This window comes from Anomalospiza imberbis, chromosome 6, assembly GCF_031753505.1.
Source record: "Anomalospiza imberbis isolate Cuckoo-Finch-1a 21T00152 chromosome 6, ASM3175350v1, whole genome shotgun sequence".
Taxonomy (NCBI): Eukaryota; Metazoa; Chordata; class Aves; order Passeriformes; family Viduidae; genus Anomalospiza; species Anomalospiza imberbis.
In genome coordinates this window covers 37,248,677-37,275,617 of record NC_089686.1, presented here as the reverse complement: position 1 = coordinate 37,275,617, position 26,941 = coordinate 37,248,677, and the positions used below count along the sequence as shown (strand labels likewise).

General features: G+C 39.6%; 1 protein-coding gene across 2 annotated transcripts in view; it reads left to right on the top strand.

Annotated features, from left to right (window-relative positions):
• MGA (MAX dimerization protein MGA) overlaps window positions 1–26,941 on the top strand; it is a 56,285-nt gene that overhangs the window by 20,724 nt on the left and 8,620 nt on the right. For both annotated transcript variants that reach the window (XM_068193454.1, XM_068193455.1), the window contains 13 exons: window positions 2,057–2,185; window positions 3,540–3,638; window positions 5,023–5,666; window positions 6,299–6,653; window positions 7,552–7,775; window positions 8,611–8,751; window positions 9,075–9,150; window positions 10,506–11,026; window positions 12,505–12,802; window positions 14,524–15,156; window positions 15,759–16,055; window positions 17,473–19,184; window positions 25,589–25,713. In XM_068193454.1, coding sequence (XP_068049555.1) covers window positions 2,057–2,185; window positions 3,540–3,638; window positions 5,023–5,666; window positions 6,299–6,653; window positions 7,552–7,775; window positions 8,611–8,751; window positions 9,075–9,150; window positions 10,506–11,026; window positions 12,505–12,802; window positions 14,524–15,156; window positions 15,759–16,055; window positions 17,473–19,184; window positions 25,589–25,713 — 5,254 coding nt within the window. The remainder of the gene's footprint in view (window positions 1–2,056; window positions 2,186–3,539; window positions 3,639–5,022; window positions 5,667–6,298; window positions 6,654–7,551; window positions 7,776–8,610; window positions 8,752–9,074; window positions 9,151–10,505; window positions 11,027–12,504; window positions 12,803–14,523; window positions 15,157–15,758; window positions 16,056–17,472; window positions 19,185–25,588; window positions 25,714–26,941) is intronic.

Below are 26,941 nucleotides of genomic sequence, written 5' to 3'. Positions count from 1 at the left end.
AACACATAACAAAGACTACTTTTACTGTGATTTGAGTCCCTATTCATCCAGTTCACTAGCCACGTTAAAGGGCCAAGCAAGGTACTTGTAGTTTGTGATCTTCTATTTGTATACAATGTTATCCTGAGGTAATCGGGGGAAAGTCAAGTTCTCTTTTCTGATGATGTTGAAAGACATCAGCACTGGTAGTCATGAGACCAATGACGGTAAGGTAGGCATCAGAGCAGGTGATGAAATTTTTGATACACATGGAAACATTGTACTTCATTCTCCTGAGGTTGTGGCCCTGAATGTTTCAAACACATAACTGTAATACTATAGGCACTGAGTCTCCAAATACTGATCTTGGCTCTGATATGAGCTGTTCTGGGCCCTCAGAGCTTCTGTGGTGAAGAAGCTCTGAGGTTGTGGCCCTGAATGTTTCAAACACATAACTGTAATACTATAGGCACTGAGTCTCCAAATACTGATCTTGGCTCTGATATGAGCTGTTCTGGGCCCTCAGAGCTTCTGTGGTGAAGAACATTGGATTGTCTTGAATGGTTTATGCATGGTGTATGATGAGAACTAGCAGTGTTAAGCCATTTTAGGATTTTATTGTGGACCTCCTAGGTGTTACCTTTACCCAAAAAAAGTATAAAATTACATTGTGTTGGCAGCTGTGTGGTACATTGGCAACTACAGCACTGACGAGGACTGTTATGCTCATGAGATGATCCTGCAGCTAGGAACATGTACATCCCACATGGTTTTTCTCCATCTGAAGTGTGAGGTGCCTTCTGCAGGGCTTTGAGCAGTTCACAGATACTACAAAATGGAAAAGAAATGGCAAGCATTAGGCTAAGAAGAGGACATTGAAGAATTTTGATTTTCTTGATCGGTAGTGACCATCATTTCCAATGTTGGATGTATCTGTTTCAATAACCATGCCTGAGATTTTTTTCATGTCAGTTGTTTTCAGGCTGCTGGTAATCTGGTCATTGTGTTTCCACTTGTGAACATAAATGTGTACGGCCAGCACAAGGTTTCTACTGGATGTGCAAATACGACTTCGTTTCTTGAGTCTTGTCAAGCCGTACATTCTCAGTTTCAAGATGCATACATTTAATGTATTCATTTCATACGTGTGGGCAACAGGAGCAACATTTGAAAGTTTCTATAGCTAAAAGTCAAAAGAGAAATTCTCAGCTCCCAGCTGTAAGCTGAATTTTATTGACAGTGGTTTCTTGAATTTAGTGTAACAATATTTCCTGAAAAGGTGCAATATCAATTTTCCTAGCTTTTTCTTTTCTCATCACTTCTGTATCTATATTTTTTCTACCATTGACAAAAATAGCTTTTATTACCAAGTAAATTTTTCCATTTGAGTATTGGGGGTTGATAATGAAGGAACATATTGATGCTGCCACAAATGCTTCACTGCCTTTAATGTCACAGATTGTTTAATTTCTTTATAGCCATTTCCCCCCCTGTTTCAGGACCAAATGAGTCCTGAAATTGCTGTCTAAACTCATACTTGTATCATAACAGTCAAACAAACACACACACATTCTTCAGAGCTAAGATGTGGTTTGTTGTCTGCACGAGTTTAGCTCAGTACAAAAGGGGATGTGTAAGTACTGCTGGCAGGCTTGGTAACTTAGGGATATGAAATGTCAGCCAGCTGAGTTGGGTTCAGAGAGTTACTCTAGCCTTCAAAGATGTAAATGGTGATTTATTCAGAAAAACAGACAGAAGGTTTTATTATGAGATTTATTATAACACTGGCACAGTGGTTAATAAATTTCTGTGAAAACTTCAGTAGCAGTCAAAAAACCGATGAAACATAATTAAGTTTTTTTCTCAAATTTCCATGCTCTTCAATTTATACCTGTTATAAATCCAATGTAAGTAACTGTTATGGCACTAATGCTTTTTTTCAGGTCTCTTAAAATGGTGGGGAAATGCCAGAAAAGCCTATGGGCACTGAATGGTTTATCTTTTAGTGAATATCTTGATTTTCTTTTTCCTAACATCTTGCTTCCTTGAGACATTTATTGTTACATGCTTCTTGTAGTGGGACTGAAGTTGAATTCTGTGGACCCAACAATGAGCATTGACTTGAAATATTTGGGTGTGCAACTTCCTCTTTCCTACTCAAATTACTCTCTGTGGAGCTATCCAGGTACCAACCCCAATTCTCCAGGTGGGTGGAATATGAATTTACTGTAATCTCAAGTGTCACCTTTTTATTATCAGTGAGAAGGAGAGAATGGGTATTTAGTTCAACTTGGTATGTATCTAAAGAGATTAAAATGATACTAAAATGACAAAATAGGAGAACTTCCGTAGATCATTTTGTGGTTACTGGGCAAGGAGTAATTGTGGTTGGATTATTTTGAGAGTTCCCATTTTGTGATGGTTGTGATCCAGTAATAGTATCTGTCTATTTTATACTGACCTCTCAAATTGCTCAGAAAAAGGTTAAGCAATCTGAATTTGTCTGATGTTGCTCACATACGAAACAAAAAAAAGTTGTCTTTCGCAGAGCTGAGTATTAGAATTTTCCAGAAGAAGGCCTTGAGATGCCACATGGGGGCTACCCTATAACTTCACGATTATTATTTATTACAAAAGTTGTGACTGATTATTCTTTCTTAAACTTGCTTGGTATCCAAACAAGTGCATTTCTCATACTGTTGGTAGGTACTGTTTTCAATAGTGAACTGGATGAACAAAGTATAGCTTATCTTATATGCTTATTTGTCTTCTGCCTAACTGTTTCTCCCACTGTAATATTCGGATTACTTATGTCTTTCTTGATCTACCGCTTTGAGGAGCTGGTAGAGGCAGACATTGAATTTCAGATTGTTTACACTGCAGGAGAGGAAGATTCAATTCAGAAGACCTCAGTCAGCTTAGTGTCCAATGCAATTATTTCTAGCCTAAAAATATGTTAAACTGCCACACAGATCCCTGCTAATACTTTTACATTCCATCTTAGCTCCCACAGTTGATGAATAACTTGACAGAGATGTAACTGTTTGCCTTTTGTGGTTATTCACTGGCCATGCCCCGGATAGATAGTCATCTGAATTTGACAGAGCAGTGAACATTAAATGAAGTTTCTGCAGGTGTTATAAAAGTCATTGGCCCAACTGAGGGGAGAGAATCAAATTACTCTTCTTGCAGAGTGAGGCTGTATTATGAGCTCAAAACCTGCCTCTTCTATTTTAACCTACTAATTAGTTGATTGGCCCATTAGACTTTACGAGCCAAATGCTTTTCCTCATTGCCAAGGAGACTAAAACAGAAAATAAAGGAAACACTTTTTGTGTGGGATTGCAGATGCTTGGCCATAGAGCAGAAGTCTACAGGAAACTTGGCCTTCTTGTTAAATATTCTGTTAATTAAAAAAAAAAAAAAAAGAAAAATTAAGTTGCTTCACACCTTTTGATTTTGCTGCTGTTCACCTATCCCCAAAAAGGAATAAGCAGAGGCAAGGCACTGATGCAATTAAACTTGGTTCATAAACTGAGGCTAGCTTTCTTCTTTTCCAGATACTGGATTTTCTTTTGTTTCCAGGACAGGAAAGACAAATGATTTCACAAAAATCAAAGGCTGGCGAGGGAAGCTTCATGGTGCTTCTAGAAATGAAGGTAAAAAAAAAAGTAAAAAAAGAGAGATCAACATACATAGTTCCAACATGTGGCCATTTTCCTGACCTTTCACAGACCTTGCTATTTGATATTTGTGTCTGTCTTAATGAGAGATGCATTTTTTATATTGAGACTGTTATGATTAAAGAATTTTTTACTACTGATTCCATAGTCAGAATGGAGATTATTGAGGGAAGAGAGAAACTTTGAGTAAAATAAAAATACGTATTCTGTTCTACATAGAAGGCTCAATGAAGATTAAAGATGAATAGTTTTGGTTTTGTTTTCGAGTTCATATGGAAGTATGGTAATTCCAGAATTCTGTTGCCTCAGGGACCCTAATGAACCTTAGTAATTTTCATTTATATTGCTGTGTTTTTAACTCCAGTTACAGCAGGTATTCCTCACATATTTGATTAGTTTGACATAACTCAAATGGATTGTTGAAAATTTATCAATATTTTTTTTTACTTTACATTAAACGTTTGTATTGTGCCTTATGCACTTCTATACTTATCTGGAATATTCCAGATATGATGTGTTATACCAGGTAAGTCAGGTGTTTAGGACAAATAAAGTAAGAATAGAAGCAGAAAAGGCCTGTAGTGTTTTTGTGAATAAATGCTGTGTGGGGTCTGGCTGGGCTGGAATGAATTTTCTCCACAGCAGCTCTCACAGTGCTGTGCTGTGCACTGGCAGCTAGAAAGGTGTCAGTAACACACCAGTGTTTGGTCTACTACTGAGCAGTGCTCGCAAGACACGAAGGCTGCCTCTCAGCATTCCCCCCTCAGCAGTAACAAATGGGTGGGAGGGGACATAGAACAGCTGACCCAAACTGACCAAAGGGATATTCCATACTGTATGTCTGCTCAGCAATAAAATTTTAAGAGGATGGAGAAGGAGGGAGGACACTTGTTACTTATGATGTTTGTCTTCTGGAGTAACTACTACTTGTTCTGAAGCCTTGCCTCCTGAGAAGTGCCTGTACATCATCTGCTGATGGGACATAGTGAATAAATCTTTTATTTCCCTTTCCTTCACTGCCTTTGCTTTTACGTTATTAAACTACCTTTATATTGGCCCATGAGGTTTTTTGCAGCTTATTTTAACCCCCAATTCTGCTGAGAAAGTGAGTTACAGAGTGGCTTGGCTGGTGCCTGGAGTCCAGCCAAAGCCAACCCACCACAAATACACATGTAAGATCTCCACAAAAACAGTTGTGCAGGCTGCTGGTTGTATTTCAGAATGGATTACATTTGGTGTGCCTATATTATATACTGTTCTTGTAGTAGAGTGCATTTTTTAGAGTTGTATTTACCTGTCTACCATGTCTATTTATTATAAAATTTAACTCCAGGAGTTAAAGTACTCTCCATTTATTTAGGTGGCAGTTCAGAAGGTTCACTGAAAAATCGCTCAGCGTTCTGTAGTGACAAGCTGGATGAGTACCTGGAAAATGAAGGGAAATTGATGGAAACAAGTATGGGATTCTCGTCTAACACTCCCACTTCTCCTGTGGTATATCAGCTTCCCACTAAGAGCACTAGCTATGTTCGAACACTCGACAGTGTTTTAAAGAAGCAGTCCACTGTAATTCCATCAACATCTTACACATTAAAGTCTGTCCCTCCATCATCTACCTCTAGGAAAACAAAGACTCAGACTAGACAGGCATCTACAAACAGTAGAGTAAAATCATCTTACAAACCTATTTTGCCTTCACCTTTTCCTCCAAAGCAGAAACAGATCTCATCAGTGTCAGGGGAAAAGGCTGCTAAGTCTGCTAGCAGTTTGAGTAACCAAGCAGATGGTTCTGTGCTGCCAACTGTAGATGAAAATACATTTCCAAAACAGATCAGTTTGCGTCAAGCACCACAGCATCACCAAGCACCTCGTCCACCAGGTTTGTCTAAATCTCAAGTGAAATTAATGGACTTGGAAGACTGTGCTCTCTGGGATGGGAAACCACGGACCTATATTACAGAAGAGCGAGCAGACATCTCCTTGGTAACCCTACTTACAGCTCAGGTACATCTGTCATAGTTTCTTTCATTTCTTTTAATCTGCCCACTTATGGATGTTGCATAGTGAAGCAGAAGATAAGACTGAAGCTTCTAAGGATCATGATAAAGCATGAGATTCCTTTGTGGTGTAGTCTTTGCAAGGAAATGCGAGGAGTGCTGGCTTAGCAGTATGAGAAAAAGCTAATTGTGATAATAGCATATTGATAAAAATTATAAATAATTTGATTTTTTAAAATTCTCACCATTAAAATTTGGGTTAAAACAATTCTTATTCAGTAATTGCATCTCCTTGCTATTTTCGTTTTTATGTTTTCAGTTGAGCTAACTGCAAGAAAATCCTGGTCATGTAACTTGGTTGTCACATAATAACTTTTGCTTTTTTCACATCCTACTTATTACCAGGATGGTTTTGGTGTCTCCAGTTGCCTCTCAAAAGACTTCAAATCCAATCTCTGTTTTGTGGGTTTTTTTTGGTTTTCGTGGTATAGAGGACAAGTTTTTGTACGTGAACAATGTAGCTTGAGAGGTTTTCTAAATGAACTTTGAATAGCAATTTTGCATATGCTTGATTACATTTTACTAAAATATTCCTCTTATTAAAACTTGAAGTTCATGCTTCTTTAAAACTTTTTTTAGGCATCTCTTAAAAGCAAACCTATCCACAAGATAATAAGACGACGAGCACCTCCTTGCAACAATGATTTCTGCCGACTGGGTTGCATATGTGCCAGTCTGGCATTGGAGAAGCGTCAGCCTACCCACTGCCGCAGGCCAGACTGCATGTTTGGGTGTACCTGCCTCAAGAGAAGGGTCTTGCTGGTGAAGGGAGGATCAAAACATAAGAAAATTATGAAAAAGGCTGTGCGTGGAAATCTTGTGCTGTTCGGAACACAAGGACAGCAAGAGGATGAAGACGTGGAAGAAGAGGGTGATGGGGAAGAAGAGGAGATAAAGCAGAAGGAGAGGAAGAAGAGAAAAAGGGTGGAATACAGTGAGTGTTGATGGAGATTACATATAGCAAACCACCAAACTTGGTGGGCATTTTTTATTAGGATGTAGTAGTGATGCCATTTCTAAATCCAGCTTACTTACAGGAAACAACTTTTTTTTTTTTAAATTCTTACTTACGTGATCAGCATTTTGAATCAAATAGTTTGAATTTGTTCTTGGTAGTTTAAACTCTTCAACTCTCCAAATGTCTTTAAAGACTATGATGGATATGGGATAATTACTGCTGTCATTGTTGGTAATGTTCATTGTTACAGTGCTGTTATCTTTCCCTGTAAACAAGTCAGTATCTACAGCTGCATTTTCAGCTGCTGTTTATAGCTGTAGAGTTCATGGGCTTCCTTGGAAGTATAGTTATTTGTGGTAATTTTAGGTCTGGCTTAAGGTATGCTCAGAAAACCAAATTGGTAGAAACTGCCCATGAATTTACATTTTCAGTTTCTTCCTAACAATACTTTTAGCAATAGCTAACACAAAGTATTCTCTGGTGTTCTACTGGAATAAATTAATTCTTCCATATATCTGCAGTATACAAGTGGGATTTTTTTTTTTTTGTGTTTTGCAATTTTTCAGTAAGAAGCATCAGTGGAGGTCACTAGTTTTCAGTGGTTTTGCAGATCTTCTATCACAGTAAAAGTGAGAAATGAGGATTAGTATAGAAACATCTTTATTTGTATTTCTTCTTCCTTGTAGACAAATCCCAGTCACTTTTGACTAGAATTTGAAATAAGAAAAGCATCCAGAAGTGTTTTCTGGCAGTTTGGATTAGTGATTGCTACATGGCTAGACGTCAGACTCAAACAAAAAATTCTGTTACTGCTGTGTTAGATGGTGTTTTATTTGTAAGTAATTTTTGTTTTTTCTTTTTTTTTTTTTTCCAGCTATCTGTGATTCAGAGCCAGAACAACCTGTTAGGAATTGTCCATTGTGGGTGAGGGTGGAAGGTGAAGTAGATCCAGAGCCAATTTATGTCCCAACACCATCCGTTATTGAACCAGTTAAATCTATGGTACTCCCCAACCCAGAAGTGTGGCTTCCTCCTAAGAACAGATCTTCCAGTGGAACAAAACCAGGCAGAATATATACTCCTAGACCCAATCCAGTGGTAAGCAAAAAAAAAAAAAAAAAAAAAAAAAAAAGGATGCATGTTTTTCCTTGTACTGAAAATTAAAACAAATACTGCCAAAAGCCTCTGTACTAGGCAATTGGAGAGAAGTTTGAGGTGAAAGCTCAAACTGACTACCTATAGGTGTGTTGATAAGCTAGGATGGATTGATTGTATATAGATCTTTACTATGTCCCTCTTCTGTTGAGAATTTATTATAGCAATATGGAGATGGTGGAAGCTGATTATGATTCATTAATAGCCTTGTTTAAAAATAATAATAATAGATGCTATTTTTGTCAAAATTATTTTTAGTCCTGTAATGTTTGTAAAAGTTATTAGCTACATAATGTAGCCTATCTAAGTATGAATTACTTGCAAAAAATATTCAGATACAGAGTGTTCAGTGTAGTTCTGGAGTATTTTTTTTGTTCTTTTTTGAGGTTTCACTGCCAGTGTTCTAAGAATCTGGCGTTGTGTCTCCCCTCACCTTAGTATCAGACAAAAGCAACAACAGCAGTAGAGTGGAGTGTAGTTATATCTGAAAAACAAACATACCAGAGTAGCTATTTAGTGTATACCAGATAATGTTAAACAATGCATGGCACTTAGGATTTGTTTCTTCACTTGGAAGAATATCTGAATGGGTTGGAATTTCAGGGAGCTGGTGATGGCTATGTGATGATACTGAGAAGGCAGATCTAGACTTTTCTTTTTACCCTTACTATTGAAGCATTTATGTTGAAGTTTTTTTAGAAAGCAAAGCTGTTTTGTGAATCTGATGTGCATCCAGAACAGAGAAAAGAAGCTTTTGTCTCTTTATTTTTTCTTTTAGATTCGAGAGGAGGACAAGGATCCTGTCTATGTGTACTTTGAAAGTTTAATGACTTGTGCAAGGGTGCGAGCCTATGAACACAGGAGAGAGGAAAAAAAGCAGCAAAAAGACAAAAGTGATTCACAGAGTTGTAGTGTAAAGGTAAGAAGTCACACTGTAACTAGTGTGTGTTATAGAATAGGCAGAAATGTTGAGAATGGTGAAGTAATTTTTTCCCCAGAAACTCCTACATGACATGAGGGCTTGACTTGCCTTTGGTGGTGGAAGGTAGAGCCTAAATCACTTTGCAGTGTTGGTAAACTTACCCAGTTACTGTGATATACATTTTCTTGTCTAAGATGAAGCCTGTAACACAGTCAAAGACAGCATATTTTTATGATTTGCGGTGACCTAGTTAATTTTGTGCTGTGATTTTTAGTGTGGAAGATGTATGGTGAATATTTTCTTGCATTTCTTTCCTCCAGCAGGAGCATGAACCAGAGCTTCAGTCTCCTGAGAAGGCAACCTGTGAGGTAGACAAAGACAAAGACACATCAAGAGGTAAGAGCTGAGTCTGGACTATAATTCCACTTCTTGGTAGTTACATGTTTTTGCGGTAATTCTTAAAAAAAAGTAGCTACTGATGAAACAGAAGTGTGTTTGCTGGGGGAGTTGTTATAGTTGTTAATAAAAATCTTACGACATGCATACAGTTTCCTGTTTCCTGAGCAGCTGGAGGGTGGCACATGGAGATACAGCAGACTAAATATCCAGTGCTTGCTGCTGCTCTAAGTGTAAAATGACAAGTGCTGCCAGTAGCTTGTTTAGCAGTGAAGTATAAAACTGCACAGCAGACTTGTCTTCAAGACAGATGATTAGATACTTGGAAAGGAATGGAGATGAATGGCTTTGCTTTGTTGGGGTATTTTTTTCTTTACTACCACTTTGTAGTTACTGAAGAATTAAATATCCAAGTAGTACTGAGAGGATGGGATCCTCGTGTTCTTCACATAGCACTGGTTGGGACAAGGAAGTGCCTATGCTATATTTGGAATTGTTTGATGTTGAATTTGTTTAGTTCAAGTTGAAAAATTGAAGTTTTGCTGTGTTAGTGATACTGGGTTTGAGTTTCTAGCTTGTGAAGAAATAGGCTAGACATCCATGTTCTCTTTCTGTCTGAAGTGGCCCAAATCATGTTACAAGCTATAAATGAGACATATACTAGAGGCATTGTGTCATCCACTAATGAACCATATCTGCCTTTTTGAGCTGATCTTTTTACTGTTTAATGTATACAACAGCACATGCTACATTTAAGGATGGGAATGGAAAAATATTACAATTAGTTGAAAATGTTGGTGCATTGGTAGGTGAAATTAAAATGGCCAGGACACAGGGCTCAACATCCTTAGTTTTGCAAAAAGGGGCATTGTAGCTCTAATGACAACAAAAGGTCACACTTCTGTTTACGCATCTTCTGCAAAGGACAGTTCTGCTAGTGGCATGTCCTCTTATGCCATTGTAAGACATGGGTGCTTTTCTGACTCAAAGAGAAAAGTGCCGTCTCTTGAATAACCAGTGATGCTTTCTACCGTGTTGGTGTGTTTGGAGAATTTTCACCCATGTATTGAAACAACTCAGCTTTGTTTAGCTTGTGATGCAATGGGATACAACGTGACGTGGTATGGCTGCAGGGATTGAACCATGAGAAATAATTACATTAGTTTTGTATTGAGTTTTTGCTTGTTTGTGAAGCTCTGCAAGGGAAAGTGATGCTTTGAACAGTTCTTTTACTTGCTGTTGTCCAGCAGCTGAGCTGAGCTAAGGGTGGAGGTGTGGGCAGAATGAAATTGTTTGACTATCCAGGTGCTTAAAATGCCATAGTATTGCAGAAACCTATTTCAATTCTTTCTCAGAGAAAAGCTGGTGTTCTTCCCGTAGTGAGGGGGACTCTTTCTCCACCTCCTATGTTCATCACACCACTCAAGGTGAACCAACCAAACTTATCGAGATTATCTCTGACTGCAACTTGGAGGAAGATCACAATAAGATCTTGACCATCTTATCACAGCATATCAACAGTAACACGCCACAGTGCCTCAAAGTGGGTAGCTTCATTATTGAATTGGCTTCGGAATGCAAGGCCCAGGATGAGAACCATCCTTCTGTCAGCTCCTCCAGAGTGAAAATTTCAGTGCCGTCCTACCAGGACAAGGATGAGAAGCCTGAGATCCCTGTCTTGGAGACTCCTGATAGCACAGTGGCGTCATGCAGTAACTCAGAAAATGTAAAAGTCATGCGGGCAGACCCAGTGGACAAACTGCGGGAGAAGCTGCATGGGGGCAAAGGCTTGCCTTTTTATGCAGGGGTTTTTCCTGCAGGAAAGCTGGTTGTCTACAAATGCAATGCTAATACGAGCCCCTCGGGCTTGATTCAGGTGGGTCTCTCTGCCTTTACTGTGGAGATTAGATGCAGTTTCATCCAATACTATCCCAGAACTCCTTGAAGGGGAGAACACTCTTTAATATGTCTTTTGCCTGTCCAGACAAGAGTTCTTGATATCTGGTGGCATTCCTCTCCATAAGCTTATCCCTTTCAAGATTTACTCAGTAACAGGAAATCTGATCGGAATCCTGAAATCTGATGGTTTAGCTTGTCTTTTTGGCAATTTCGGTCTTGTTGACCCAAGTGCAGAATCTCTTTCAAGGTCTTTTTAATTCTTTGTGAACCCTCCTGAAGGTGCTTTTGACACATAATGCTTCTAAATGAATGACTGTATGAGTCCACAGAAAGAATATTTTCTGGGGAAGTATACACTGGGACAAAACTTTAAAATGAAAATGGAAATATTAAATTGCTTTTTGCTACAGTTTACTGTTAATCTTCACTAACAGTCTGAATCCTCTTGTAGAATATATATTTTTCATCAAGAGACTTCATAATCCTAAATTCAAAGGGTCTTTTCCCTGCAGTTTTATGTTGCTGATAATGATGTTAAGAATTAATAGTAGGAACTACAGGATTAGGATAAAGATCTTTTTCTTTCCATCACAGCTATTTGTGGTTATAATAAAACCACTTTGAGGAAAATCATATTAATTAGAAAATGAGAGTAAAATATGTTTTCATGACGCTTTGTGGATATGACACACTCAGAAAGAGAAGCTAGTGGAGAGAAAAAGATGAGGAGATTGCTTACCTTCAATAAAAGTTGATCAATAACAACTACTCTTTATTGAGTAGTGTCTTAAATACATTTGGCTTTTAGAAGGTACTATCAAACAGTGTGAAAGCAGAATGCCGCACTACCAGAACTTCCCATTATGCACTAGGCATAAAGCCTGACAATCAGCAAGATGTTCTGTTTTTTCCCATGCAGTCCGTTACCACTACAGCTTGGAATTTCAAGTTAGGGAACTCATCATACCTTAATTACAGTATCAGACAACGGTGTGGATGAGGAAAAAGTTGATGCAGCTTTTACGAGCTCTTTAAAGTTTTGTCTCAATGTATATGTCAGCAGTATTCTTTCTTTTGTGATGCTAGGTCTTAATTAGGTTAGAGAATTTTATCCAAAATTGTCCTTTAATTAGGGAACATTTTTTTATTCAGGACTACAGCATAAGCATGGGACAGGAAAAACAGGTGCTAGTTTCACTCTTATCTAATTTTAATGATTTAACATGTTCCTTGGACACTCTGGTTTTATGCGAGAGTCTGAGCAGCATTTAAAATCTGTATTATAAAACTAGTTATTTGAAGTTCTCCTGAGCAATGAGGAAATTAGGAATTCCCATTCGGAATTGCAATGTTTTTTTGAAAAGGACATTTAGAAGTCCCACGGAATGAAACACTTCTCCAGAAGTGGTGAATTAGCATTCTTTTCACAAAGTTTCCCTTTTCCCCTTTTTTCAGGTTAATGGTAAAAGGTATCCTCAGGCCAAACTGCTTTTGGGACAGATGGGGGCATTACATCCTGCCAATCGGCTAGCAGCTTATATCACAGGCAGGCTGCAGCCCCCAGTACTTGATATCGCAGCCCTCAGTACTGTGATCTCCAAGGTAGCACCCAGTGCTAAAACTCCTGCTTCTGGGACACCATCAGTCCAGGAGCCCACAGCATCAGCTACTAAAACTACATCTTCCACCAGCACTACTTCAACCCCCACTGTGACGACTCTGAAAACCCATGTCCCAGCACAGAGACAGATAGGTAGGTTGGAACTTCTTACTGTGTTTTAAATTGCGTGAAGCTGAAGTACAGCGTGAGTGTACAGCGTTAATGTTGATGTCTGTGCAACAGTGCATGCTGCCTTTGGCTGCACTGCCCACCTAAGATGCCTCTGCAATAAATAACCTCCTCAAAGCAGAAAGTTTTATTTTGACTTCAGAGTAAGATTACAGATGTTGAGTATTAGTTGTTTTATTGATGCTAGTAGAACTTATTTTCAAGAGACGAGAGTGGATGGAGACTCTCCAAATATAAACTGGAATTTTTGTTTGGAGATTCGTTGCTGTAATTTTTAATTGCTTTTCCTCAAACACAGATTAACTTCAAATGAGTAAAGTATCACTAATACGTGGTTCTTCACTGATTAGATTTTCTGCTGATGTTGCACTCATAATTCTTGTGACTGCCAAAGATGTGTGAAGCAGCAGTGAAAGACAAGATGGTCCAAATCTGGATTAGTGAAACAACAGGTGTGCAGCCAATAACCACGCCAGTCCCTAATCTCATTGACTTTCACAAGCTAAACAGGGTTGGATTTAGACAGCACTTTGAGTTTAAAAAAAAGAAAAAAAGAAAAAAAAAGAAAAGCCAAAACTGGAAGATTCATGAGTTACTTGTGTATCTGTGTTGGTACTGAAATGGTTACCCCAGTGTGGCAAGAGAGGAAGTTGCCCTTAACTATTACATCTTGCATGAGTTTAAAAAGAGAAATCTAGTACCCATCCACATATTCCCACACCTTATTTAAAGATCTGAAGCTTTGCAAGGGAAAAGGATGTTACCTGTGTCCTGGAAAAACTTTAATTTCTGATTGATTATCTATTATTCTTTCTGCCTAAATTTTCTTTGCCACATAAATGGGTGTGTTGTTTTTCTTGTCCTGTAATAAAACTTGTTGTTTTGTGTGTTTATGCAGTGTGAAAGAGCTGGCTGTGTTTCAGTGATGGGTGAAGTCATTGCAGCATATGTGATTTAAGTAAAAAGTACCAGTTTTAGCATAGTCTGGGTTGAAAATGCTGTATGCCTAAGTAACTGCCGTGTTTAAGTTGGTCTTGCTCCATAATCTCTATTCTGTTGTACTCATCTGTAGGCATCTGGGGTGATGTAAATGCAGTGTTCTGGTCCCTTGGAGAGTAAGGGATGAGGTAAAGGATCTTCCTAACAGTGATTCATTTCCATTGGTTAAATTTGTTCCACTTAGTCTGCAGTTGCACAAATGTCAGTGCAATTAGAAGCAGAAACTCTGTATCCTTCCCATCCCTTTCCCCTGTGCCTGTGTAAGATGAATACAGTAGAAGGGGGATGAAAATCAAGAAGCAGTAAAAACCAAAACATGACACAAGCTGTTACACAAAAAATTTGAGATTTAGAAAATAGTTGGAGCCCATTATTTTACTTAGATGTTTGTTTTCCTGCACTGTTAGTTAGGATTGTCCATAGTTTCATGATGAAGAGCAACCCTTCAAAAGCTGATTCTTTTGTGTATCTGGGAAGAAATGCAATAAAAAGCTACAGTAGTGGAATAAGGCAGAGGTCTTTCTAACATGTAAAGCATATCCAGGACTGCCATAAAGGTTTCGATTTAATTACAAGGTACGTAGAAAAAGGAGGCTCAAATTCATGCTGAAATTACAGTTGTAGCACCTCATGAAAGGCAAAGAGGAAATCTATTAGAATTTTGACGTGCAAGTTTTTATTTGCAGCTGCCCGACCCTCACCTGGTGGTGTGTTTGCCCAGTTTGTGATAAACAAAGCGGGAGCTCTACAGCAGAAGATCCCTGGAGCGAGCACACGCCAGGCTGCCTCAGGGCGACAGTTTCTCAGTATCAAGCCCACACCGATCACGGTTATTGCTCCCGTGGTTCCTTCAACGCCATCTCCAGCTCTCTGCACAGTCTGTCCTGCGGTCACTGCAGCCACCACCACTTCTCCAGTTACTGTGGAAAGTACCAGTGTAGCAACATCGACAGTGACCACTCCTTGCCAGACAAAAGCTGGTGAACCTCCCTGCTCTCCTCCTGCAATTGCAGTTACAGCTGCTCCTGCAACACCTGGAATCAGCACCTGTGCTACTCCATCCACCACTCCTCCTGCTACTGTGAGCCCAACAAAAACAACAGGGATTGTCGCAGCAGTAGCAACTACGTCATTCCCGAAAACTGTAGTAACACCACCAGCTGTTACTTGTGCTGTTGTCACAACATCCACTTCCACAGTTGTACTGACAACAGCTGCAGCAGCTACACCTGTGGTGACCACACTGACTTCCTCTGCTGTCTCTGTTCCAGTGATACTATCAGGAGTTAATTCAAGTCCTCCCCAGAATCCAAAAAGAGGTAATGCTTAGGTGCTTTGGGTTATTACTGCAAACACTTGTTTTTTAAATTCTGCTGCTTTTCACAACTATAATACAGTCTGCATCTGGTTCCAATTTAAATATGGACTCATTTGCCTTGCCCCCCTTTCCAAAACAGGATAAAAAACCGTATTCATCACCTTAATGTCATCTCTTTAAGTTGCTTTTGGCATTCCAGACTGAACTGGTAGGGAAAGGAAAAAATGTAACTATCTGGTCAGTGACTGCTGTGAAGTGAGCTGGAAGCTTCACATCATCCCTTGACCTATAGAAATACATAGCAGAGTTATGACTGCTAGAATTTAATCGTTGGCCCAGAGTTCAGGAATTAGGTAGGGAATTACCGTCCTGTGTCATGGTTGAAAAATGTCAGTGGTACTACACAGAAAAAAACCCAAAACTGTTCTGACCTGCTTGGTTCCTTGCATTCTGTGGATATAAAGAGAAAAACTTGCTTTCAAATAAATTTAAAAGAGATGCAGTTGTTTCCAAAATATTTGCACTTGTATTTATTAAGAATAATGCTTGATTTGTAGGCAGTCTCCTCAAGTGATTTTTTTGTAACTTGTTAAAATATTTCAGAAGATACTGTTCCACAAGCTGCAAGTAAGACTCCCCCAAAGATAGCTCCTGGAACAGACATACGTGTTGGACCTCGATTGCTGCTGATTCCAGTGCACCAGACAGCCTCTGCTCTGCGACCGCTGAACACGCAGGTGGCACAGAGGCAGAAGATGGTCCTTCAGCCTCTGAGGAGCCCTGGGGCTGTGAACCTCTTCAGACATCCCAATGGGCAGATCATTCAGCTTGTTCCCCTGCAGCAGGTTCGAACGGCGGGTGCTCAGCCCAGCGTGCAGCCAGTGGTGCTCCGTAATCCAGGTACAAAGTCCAGTGCTTCTTTCGTTACTGACTGGTGTGTTACTCAGAAATGAACAATGAGATAAATGTGTTGCTTTCACCTGCTGAAAGTAATTGAACAGGGTCTAATTTGGTTCTGTGTGAGTAGTTGAAGTACATAGTGTAATTATTCAGATGAAATGCAACTTAAATACCATATGTATAATATTCAGAAAGTGCAGTTAATAGCTGAGTCAACAAAATTTGGGAGCAAGTAAAAGAGCCTATATGGATGTGTGGCAGTGGAGCCATGTCCATTGTACTGTCACAACTTACAAGACTCGACCTGGTGATTCAAAAACAATTCTTGCTGGAGATTCTCATAAAAGAAGGAGCTGTTACCCATGTTTCATTGGATGTGCTGCTCTGTTTTTGTTAGGTTTCCAGGTTGGTTAGTGTGTTTACAGAAGATATTCAGGTGAAATGTTACACTACAGTACAAAATTGCCAGGTTTTTTCCTCCTGAAGAATGTGAGATGAAAAATCAGCTGAAAATAGATTTTCAGCTATTTCTCTAGTACACAGTTGAAGACAGGGTTGAAAGAGTTAGAAATTGCAGGTTGGGTATGCTGTTGTACGTATTTGAAAATTCTAACCCAAATGTACTTAAAATGCAGGTTTACTCTGTAGTAGGACCTTTTCTTCTGTTCTCCCTGTTTCAAAACACACCTCAAAGAGAGGGAGATAGAGTGGGGTGGAAGGGAGAGCAGAAGTAAGAACAGTAGATAAAACTATGGGGAGGAGAGCAAACAATGCTGAGCTTTAATTGAGGTTTGAGCATGAGGTGTAGTAAAGAATCAGTCAACAAGTTTATTTAATTTCTTTCTGTTTTGATGCTCTTGCTGAGCAAAACAAACTAGTTGCCAGCTGGTAATATTTCCCCCTTGTTTATGGGTGTTAAAATGCTGCAGAAGAGTTCATAAAGTAAAAAAGATGGTGGTATAATTGAGTAATTTTGACCTAGTTTTTTCTCTTTGGGAGTCTTTTTCTGAGAGAAAAATAAAAATATTTTAAAATAAATACTATTTTTTACTTTCTTTTTTACTTTGAAAAACCCCAATTTCCTTGTTTTCCAATAAATGTAAAATGGGAAAGTAAAGTGCAAGACTTTCAATGCTATGTCTTTTTGATCAAAAAGCTTAATGCTAGAACTTAACATTAAGTCTCTTGGTTTTAGAGTGGGCAGTTCATGTGTTTTCTTGTGGTGTTACTTTAAAAAATGCAAGTTTATATGTCTTTATGCAGGACAAACTTTTCCACTGAGAACTTGTGGTCAAACACCTGATTCCATTATGATCGTTGAGAGTGAAGTCTGCTTCTAGTACAGAATCAAATACTAAAACTGGAAGAAAAAAGTTGCTTTGAGAAAGTCTCAGTTGATGTTTTGTTTTCCTCGCAGGATCTATTGTAGGCATCCGGTTGCCTGCACCTTCCAAGCCTCCTGAGTCACCTGTTTCTCCCACTTCCTCTGTGACTTCCACTTCTCCTGCTGCAAATTCAGCTGTACAAACTGCAGTACCCAAGTTATCCCCTCCATCCAACCCAGCCACTCAGGCATCTTCTCCTCTTCCTTCAGTAACAAGTTTTGTGTCACAGGCAGGCACGCTGACTCTTAGAACCTCTTCCTCTGCTGTCAGCAATGTCACAAACCAAACAGCCTCCGAGTCTAAAATAACCTGCAGCTCAGGTGGTCTGTCAGCCACCACTGCTAATCTCATACCTTTACAGTCCGGAAGTTTTGCTTTACTTCAGCTCCCAGGACAGAAGACTGTGCCAAACTCTATTCTTCACCATTTTGCATCTCTTCAGATGAAGAAGGATTACAGGAAAATATGCAAGAAAGAGGACTCAGGTGCTGCTCAGCAGAAGGAGAATGGGAAGGCTCCATGCTCAGGTGACACGGAAGTTACAGAATCTGATGTCACAGTGCCACATGGGAAACAAGAAGAAAATGAGTTGTCAATTAACCAGTCAAATGCTATTGAAGGGTCAGCATCTGGCACAGTCACACCTAGCGGTGATAGAAATTCCACTACATTAGAAACAGTGGAGAAGAACTCGAAGGTGCTTGAGGGTTCTTGTGATGACAGCTTTTCTTCTCAGCATGATGTTTCTGCCTATGTCATATCATCTGACCATTCGTACATCAGTGAGAAGCCAAATGATGAGGAAGAAAAACGGGCTTCAGAAGAGAAAGAGGATTCTGTCAGTTCTGAAACTGTTGTGGAGGCAGTTTCAGCTAACTCTGTTTGTGGGTCATCAGATGAGTCTTCAGTTGCTCCCCTGGATAATGCACATTCACAGATTCTTGAGAATCGGGAGACTGCACAGTTGAAGAACCATGGGCAGGAACAAACACATGCTGAATGGGAGGAGAAACCAGTAAAAGTGGAGGAGGAAGATGCACAGACACAGATGGATGAGGACAACAGAGCAAGTTCTGGGCAACAGAACTACAGAACAGAGCTACATAGTCAACAAGAGCAAGATATACAGGTGAAGATCAAGGAGGAAGAAAGTGAGACTGAACTGTTTGAGAACAAACAGGAATTCCAGGGTGATGCTGCGCAGCCAGATGTGGAGAGGAGGGAGTACAAGGGCTCTGTAGAAGTGGAAAATCTAGGTGAGAAAACAAGTAGGTCTGAAATTGGTTCTACAAAAGAATGGGACAGTGCTTTAGGAGAAGAGCATACAGTTGATACGGAGGAAGGCAAAGGAAACATAGTTAGGCAGGAAGGCAGTAACAGCAAAGAGCAAGGTGCTTGTGATTCTGTGGAAGGAATTAAAACCGGCCATGATATTCTAACACATGTTAACAGTTCTTGGAGCAAAATATCTAGCATTGTACCCCCTTTAGAAAATAGAAGTGAAGTAGATAACAAAGCTGATACATCAGAGAAAAGTGACTTCCTGACAGCACCAGAACAGAGAGCACACAAAAAGGGTTACATGCCCACTATTGATATAACTTCTGATGAAATGGAAGAGGATGAAGATGAAGATGAGGAAGAAGAGGAAGAAGAAGATGAAAAAACTGATGATTCTGCTGATGAGATGCTGGATGGTGCTTCTGACTTCCCAAGTGAAGAGGAAATAGATGTTGAAAAAGTGGTAAGCATTTAGCCATTTATGAAGGGTTTTTTTTTTCTTTTTTTTTTTTTTTTTTAATTGACCAACTAACATGTCATAACCCATGGATTTGAAAGACAGAGTATGATGTTTGTGTTTTGGACTTCAGTTTCCTTAGGAAGTGTAAATCGGGCTTCCAAGTGAAAATATCTTCTAATTCTTAGTTGCATTTTTTTTAGGTAGCAGTGTAGTGGCCTTGTAGAAATTGCTTGTTTTTCAGACAACAGGAGTTATATTGAACAATTTGTAATAGAACTGTTGCAGGTTGTCTTCCTCCAGTATTTACTCAAATAATTTGCTTACTTGTATTGTGACTTAATGATCCAGAAATCTAGTGGCCAATCTAGTATTTCTGTTATTTTAAGATGTTTTCTTCTATTTAGTTTTTGTAGCCTTAGTTAACATTTATTTCTGGAAGGAGTATTTTAATCCATCCTTGAATTCCTTTTTAAAGTTAATAATACGTTTGAATAGTATGTGAGAGCTGTCATTCCATATTTGATAGAAAACAAATTGCTCCAGAAGTCACAGAAACGGGTAAAACTTTGTGGTTAGTGTAGTTAAGATACATTCAGATTTTAATGCTCATAAAATTCCCATCAAATACAACCCAAAATTTAAAATAAAGTAATCCAATGTGTAATTCCTTTACTTCTTACTTATTACTACAAGACTTAAGAAACAGTGCATTGTTACTTAAAATTATGAAGCTGTTGTTTTATGAATCAGTCAAATGGACATATGAACTAAGATAGCCTTTTTTTGGAATGAAATACAAGTGAAAAGAGGTTAAACTGGGAAGATTTGAAAAACAGACAAATTAAAAATAGGAGAGATAATTGTTGTGTCTTCAGGATAGAATTCTTTTAGTCCTTTTGTGTTAATGTAGTCCTCTTGCAGTTGAAAATCAGACTAGAGTTCTTTGGTACAAACAGGTGTAGAGGATTCCTAGAACACCTGGGCAATAACTTCTTGGTACAGGTACTACAGGAGCCAGCTAGGAAAGGTGCCCTCCTTGAACTGCTGCTTGGTAACAGGGAGGGGCCTGGGAGTGAAATGGCTGCTGTTGTGGTGACAGCAGACACAAAACAATCGAGTTCAAATCTCTGGTGACAGGAGGAAAAGTGCCAGCAAGACTTCAGCCCTGGATATGAGGAGAGCAGAGTTCAGGCTGCTCGAGGACTGAGTTAGGAAGGTCCCTGAGGTTACCCACCTGGCTGACTGCTGGGAGCCAGTTGATTCAATCTTCTTGGATTTCAGTAAAGCTTTTGATAGTTTCTCTCACAGGATCCTTCTGGACAAAATGTCCAGCACTCACCAGGATAAACACATCAAGTGATGCATGAGCAACTGGATCATGGGTCAGGTGTGAAGGGTGATAGTGAATGGGGTGACATCAGACTGGTGACTGATCACTAGTGGGGTTCTGCAGGGCTCCATCCTCAGGCCTGTGCTCTTTAGCATCTTCATAAATCACCTGGGAGGCAGGACTGGAAGGGATGCTATATAAGTTTACCAGAGATGCAAACTGGAAGGAGCTGTTGAGTCTCAAGGGTAGAGAGGCCCTGCAGAGAGACCAACTGTGTGAAGCTTAACAAGGGAAGGTGCCAGATTCTGCACCTGAGATGGGGCAACCCTGGGGAATGAGAGGCTGGAGAGCAGTGCCGTGGAAAGGGACCCAGGGGTCCTGCTCTGTGGCAAGCTGGATGTGAGCCAGCAGTGCCCTGGCAGCCAGGAAGGCCAAAGGGGGCATCAGGCACAGCATGGCCAGCTGGGCAAGGGATGGGATTGTCCCACTCTGCTCTGCACTGGGGCAGCCTCAGCTCGAGCCCTGTGTGCAGCTTAGAGTGCCACAATATAAAAAGGACATTAAGCTGTTGGAAAGCATCCAAAGGAGGGCTGTGAGCATGGCAGAGGGCCTTGCAGGAGTGAGGAGGAGCTCTGTAATGAGTGGATGAAGTCACTTGGCCTGTTCAGCTTGGTGGAGACTGAGGGGAGACCTCATTGCAGTCTGCAGCACCCTCACGAGGGGAAAAGGAGGGGCAGGCACTGATCTCTCCTCTGTGGTAACCAGGGACAGAACCCATGGGAATGGAATGAAGTTGGGTCAGGGGAAGTTTAGGTTGCATATTAGGAAAGAGTTTTTCACCCAGAGGGTGAGTGGGCACTGGAACAGGCTCCCCAGGGAAGTGGTCACAGCACCAGCCTGACAGAGTTAAAGTTTGGACAATGCTCTCAGGCACGTGGTGTGATTCTTGAACATGGTGCTGTGCAGGGCCAAGATATGGACTTCAGTGATCCTTGTGGGTCTCTTCTAACTCGGGTTATTCTATTATTCCATGATAGCCAAGTGGAGAACTCTGGCTTTTGGAGAATCTCTTCAACTTCCAGAAAAATTGACTAATCAGTTCATATTCCATCTCACTGTTCTCTGACAAGATGATAGCATCTCAGCTGATGAAGGTGAAAAAACTGAATACAGATGCTATTTTTGGAAGTTCTTTTAAGTGGAAAACTGAATTGTTGCTGTCTTGCCTTCAGTCGGGTGGTGGCAGTTTCATACATCCTGTGTCCTTTAATAACTTGAGTAGAGTTATCATCAAGTTTTGAGAACCACTGTTATTTCATTCCTGATGCCTGATGGTAGTCTTAGGAATTTGTTGGTAAAGCAACAGTAGTGTCTAGGTCACAGAGTAGTCTTTTGTCAAGGTTGATGTTTGAAAACTCTGTTTTCTTTCATCCTGCAAAAGGATGATGAGGCAAATGTGTAATATTAGAGATTATAAGAAATGTTTGTTTTGGAAGAAACATATTGCACAGGTTTTGACTAATATGGTTTGGAAAGCCATCTAAGATATGTCTTCACTGCAAGCTCACACAAATACGATAAGGTAGCTTTGGTTCAAAAGCAGTAAAGCTGAGGAGTGAGATCTCAGGGCACTCTAAAAACCTGTCTGGAATTTGGATTTGTTAATCGCTGTTGCCAGCAAGTTGAGTTAGCACGTCAGTGCCTAATGGAGAAATCAGTTTTGGATTTAAACATGTTATTTTTCACTGGGATGTACTCTTCTCTCGTCGTAGCGCTTACAAGACAGGCTGCACTGGTATTGTTTGTCAGACTGGATGAAGTCAGATCATGTAAACAGGCTAGTAGAGGATGTTTATCTGCTTCATTACACGAGTGGAAACGAAGCAAAGACTACATGACTACATGCATGTCCACTAATAGTTTTGTTTAGTGGAAATACTTAAGACAGCTCTTCTTATATTAGTTCGGAATGTGGACTGGTTTTGGTTGCTCAGCAAATGGCCATTTAAAACCTTAGAGAACTCCAGTGAGAGTCAGGAAGGTTGCTGCCTAGCTGTAGTAGCTGTTACTGTTTCTTTTTGACCACATTTTCCCACGCTGGTAAATTGTTCTTTGCTTTGCACATCAGTGCCCCTCAGATTACTTTCCTACCTTGTGCTGACTTTGTATCCTTGACGTAGAGACTATTCTAGTCTCCTCTGCTCAACAGAAATGTTCCTGAGATGGTATTTTTGCACTTCTGCATTTCCTACCCTGAGTTGCATCAAGAGAAGCTTAGGATGGTTAATCATTGCGGGTTTGGTGATACGAATAAAACCTTCTGGGAATATCTGTAGAAGCAGCCTAATGAGTATCAGGACCTGCTGTCTGAACAAATTCAAGTGCAATGGTTTGGGAGGCAAATGCTAAACTCTTGATCTTCAAGGCATGATGATTGCACACGGAGTTCCTGCTGAGAAGGACTGCTTGGCCTGGGCTAAGTCACAGGCTGTGGCTCCTAATTGTTCACGAGTCCTTGTTGGCATAATCCAAGACCATGCCAGGAGTTGTTCTGGTATTGTAATGCTACAGGTAAGAGTAGTAAGCCACGGTTCAGCTTACTGCTCTAAAACCAGCTTCTGTGTCTGGCAAGATACTGCATTGTAAGTGTTGTTTAAAAGTGTTTTTCAGTCATTCTTTTTAGGAGCCAAACATTGAAATTATAAGGACTGTTACCAATTATTATAAAATAGTAAGCTTAATACAAAGTGCAGGTGATACATTTTGCAGACAATATAAATTCTAACAATCTCTTGCATGTTGTCAACTTTTAGTTCAGAGCATGTGTGAAATCTGCATAGAAGGCAGCTCGAGAAATTACACATTCACTTGGGTAGCGTGTAATGGCATCTTGTCATTACTGTCATGTAACCTCCTCCCTCAGCACTGTTGCTGAGGATCCTCTACCATCAGGCAATTTGCTTTTTAGATATCAGCAATAGGGATTTAAACTGCCTGGAACAGACAAAAATCAGAGGAGAGGGCTTAGAAACAGGCATTGAAATGAAGAGGGAAAAAATGCTGTAATTTCCATAACAGCTTCAGAACTCTATTGTAGAGTGATATTGTTCCTCTGGTGTCTTTATCCCATAAGGTATTTTGCCCTTACTCAAAGGCATTTAGAATTTATGTAACTACAGGAAGTAGTTTGGAAAGACTGAAAGTAGTATGGATTGAGTGATGCTAGAAAGGTAGGGCTTCACAAGCATCTTCAGGAATCATGCTGAACTATTGATAAGGTTCAACCTATGGCAGGTTGGCAGTACTTCTATAGGAATAGCTGTTCTTAATGTCAGAACTACTTACTTCTGATGATCTTCAAGACCACGATATTTTTCCTGTTGCTAGGAATTCAGGGTAGAGAGGAAAGATTTACCAACCAGAAGCATTTTTCCTTTTTTTGCTAGATGTAAGAATGAAAAAATGAATTACTTCTGTTTTTTCATATATCCACATTCAGAATGTGTAAACTTAAAGATGTTAAGTTCTTGGTGAGCAGTGGAGTTTTTTACTTCTGTTTTTTTTTTTTGGTTTTTTTTTTTTTTGCCCATCTTTCATGAAAAAGATGCCATATACTGGGTTTTGAAGGTTTTGAATGCCATTTTTCTAATATGATAGCATGCAGACTCTTTCAGGCTAGAGCAGCTCTAGCCTGGATAATTGCTATCAACACTTTGATTAGCCCAATATAACTTAACCAGCACTTGGAAAACTATGACAAGTGTTTATATAGTAAGCTAATGGTAAGCTAACTTCCTGGGGTCCTTTTCCTCTTTCTCTCTGGATTGTAGCATCTTTTTTGAACTACCCTGCCTGACCATGTTTCCTGCAATGTTATAATGTCCAAATGTTGTTAAGACAGGGTAGTTCTGCCCACTGAACAAAACCAGTATGCATCTCTTGCACATAAGCATCACAGAAATGGTACTATATAAAGTGGAAAAGCTTAGAGGAAGTATCAGGAGGCTTTCAGCATCAAGGTTATTTTATGAATGATCATGGGGAGCAGGCAAGGATGTGAAGTGCTCTTTGTATAAAGAAATAGATAAATGTTGCCAGTACCTCTTGTACATGCAATATTTTCATAATGGCAGTATCTGTTCAGTAGTTCTGTGATTTAAGTAGTATCTTTGTTTGAATAGTTTTTGTTTAGTCAGGGTAATTCAGGGAACGGGGTGAAATAGAATAGAGAATGGAAGTGTAATTACATTTTCGTGCTTAAGGAGGAGTTCTTCATTCTTCGTTGTAATCAGACCAAAGATTGTAATGTAAAAAACTTCACTAAAAACTGTAATACAAACCAATTTGTTGAATAAGCATGTTTTCTTGGGAGAGGGGTATCACTTGGACTTACAGATGGCCACAAGATTGATATTTAGCTCTTGTCGTTGCTACAGAACTGCGGTTGTTCCTTATCTCTCTCTTCACAAATTAGCATGTTTTCTTGGTCTGGCAAGCATGGAGAAGATGTACTCTTCAGAATATACTAAACATGTAAAATGATTGGGCAGCATTTTGGAAAGAGCCAAAATCTTACTCTTCATCATGTAAGCAGTTTACTATGTGATCCAAAGAAGCCTGACTGTATGATATCCTGACTGTTGCTGTGTTAGGTATGAGAGACCATTACTAAGGTGATAACTGTTTAAAATTCTGTAAAAAAAGTCAATTAGCAAGAGTCTATGGTATTAGGTTGTAAAGGCAGTTTAATCTTACTTGAAAACGGGGGCAGGAAAACTCTGCCCCGTGAAAGCTTTTCTCTCGCCCATAATAAGAACATTAAGGACAGAGATGGGTTCTGCCCTTATGAAAACACATTTTACAGAGTTGCTAGTGGGAGGAATTCTTGGAGGTGACAGTTAACGTAACCCCCTCTTTGGCACTGTTTATTGGCCAGTGTAGCTGGAGATGTTGATTCCTTGGTGGTTCTAAATGTTATAATGTAATCTCATTTGAGACTGAAGTCAAACTGTTTTGGCCTGAGCGCTATTGCTGAGTAGATACTCATTTTAAAAAACCAAAACAAAACCTGTTCCAGGATGCGTGTGAATACAGAGAGGATGACGAGCAGGTGGACATTGAGACCGTGGAGGAGCTTTCAGAGAAGATTAACGTTGCCCGTCTGAAGGCCACAGCTGCTAATATCGAACCCTCCGACCAGAAGTAAGCACCCCTGGAGAGCACTGCACGCAGTTGTGTATCCTACTGCTGGGCTGGCGTCGAGTGATCCCATTAAACACCAGGTGTAATGTGATGACAAGATAAAGCAAGGCTTCTGTCATGCCTTCCTCAGCACTGGTGCTTCCCAGTGTCTGTGAGGATGGTGCTGGCAGCACTAAGAGTAGTTTCAAGGTGTCTTAGCCTCTTTCCCCTCTAATTAATTTGTTTATGGGGATGTATCTTGTAATGTAAAATTAATGAGTGAATAGCCTCCCTTCCTGCAAACTGAAAACTAGTAGGGTTGTCTTTGTTTTAAATGTGATTTTGCAACCTTTGTTTATTCTTGCTGGAGCATTTCTGGGCAAGAACAGTCATTAGGTTAAACCCTGACGCTGTAAATGAAAGATTTGTCTTTGGGACCACTGGCTCAGCAAAGAAAGTATTTTCTTATTGGCATATAGTCTGCCATGGTTGGATAGCTTGGCTTAAGTTTTTTGGTTGGTTTTTTTTGTTACTGTTGTTGCCCTTGCATTTATAATGACAAAGGCAAAATAAAAATACGGCTTACTTGAGGAATATGATGATAGTCATGGCTGTTTCTCAGTTGCATCAAACAAAAGAATGGGAAATGTTGCATCTATCATTTTTGTTTGAAGATATTTTTAGTAGAAACTTTGAAAAAAACTGTTTGGTGCTACTATATGTCTACCAGATAGTTACCTCTTTTTTCCTCCTCTTTAAGGATAACAGCTCAGCTTTTATCCTTAGGTGGTGACTTTCCTTTAAATTTTGAAGGTCTTTCAGTGAGAGAGAAAAACAGATGCCATGTTTCCTAAAAAACAGTTTTCAAATGTATGTTTTCTTTGTTTTGTTGCAGCTCCTGAAATATGAGGAAGCTGCTGTTGTTATATATTAGGATAGTAATAAATGTGAGGATTTTGATTGGTGGTTCTTGATGGGGGAGGGATTGCTCTGCCATCTCTATTTAATCAGTGTTTATTAAAAACAGAACCAAAAGATAATTTAAAAAGATACTTTATGCAGCTAACAGTCACAAGCTGAATTTATTATTTTTGACATATAGTAGAATAGTTTGTCTTTTGCACTCTGAGATAATTTCACAATTTTCAGAACAGCTCAGTTATTTCCAGGATGATGGTGTTGGAGATAAGAGTTCACTTTCTTGAGAAAACTCGAAAGTATCCTGCTTTTATGCAGTTACACAAGAAAA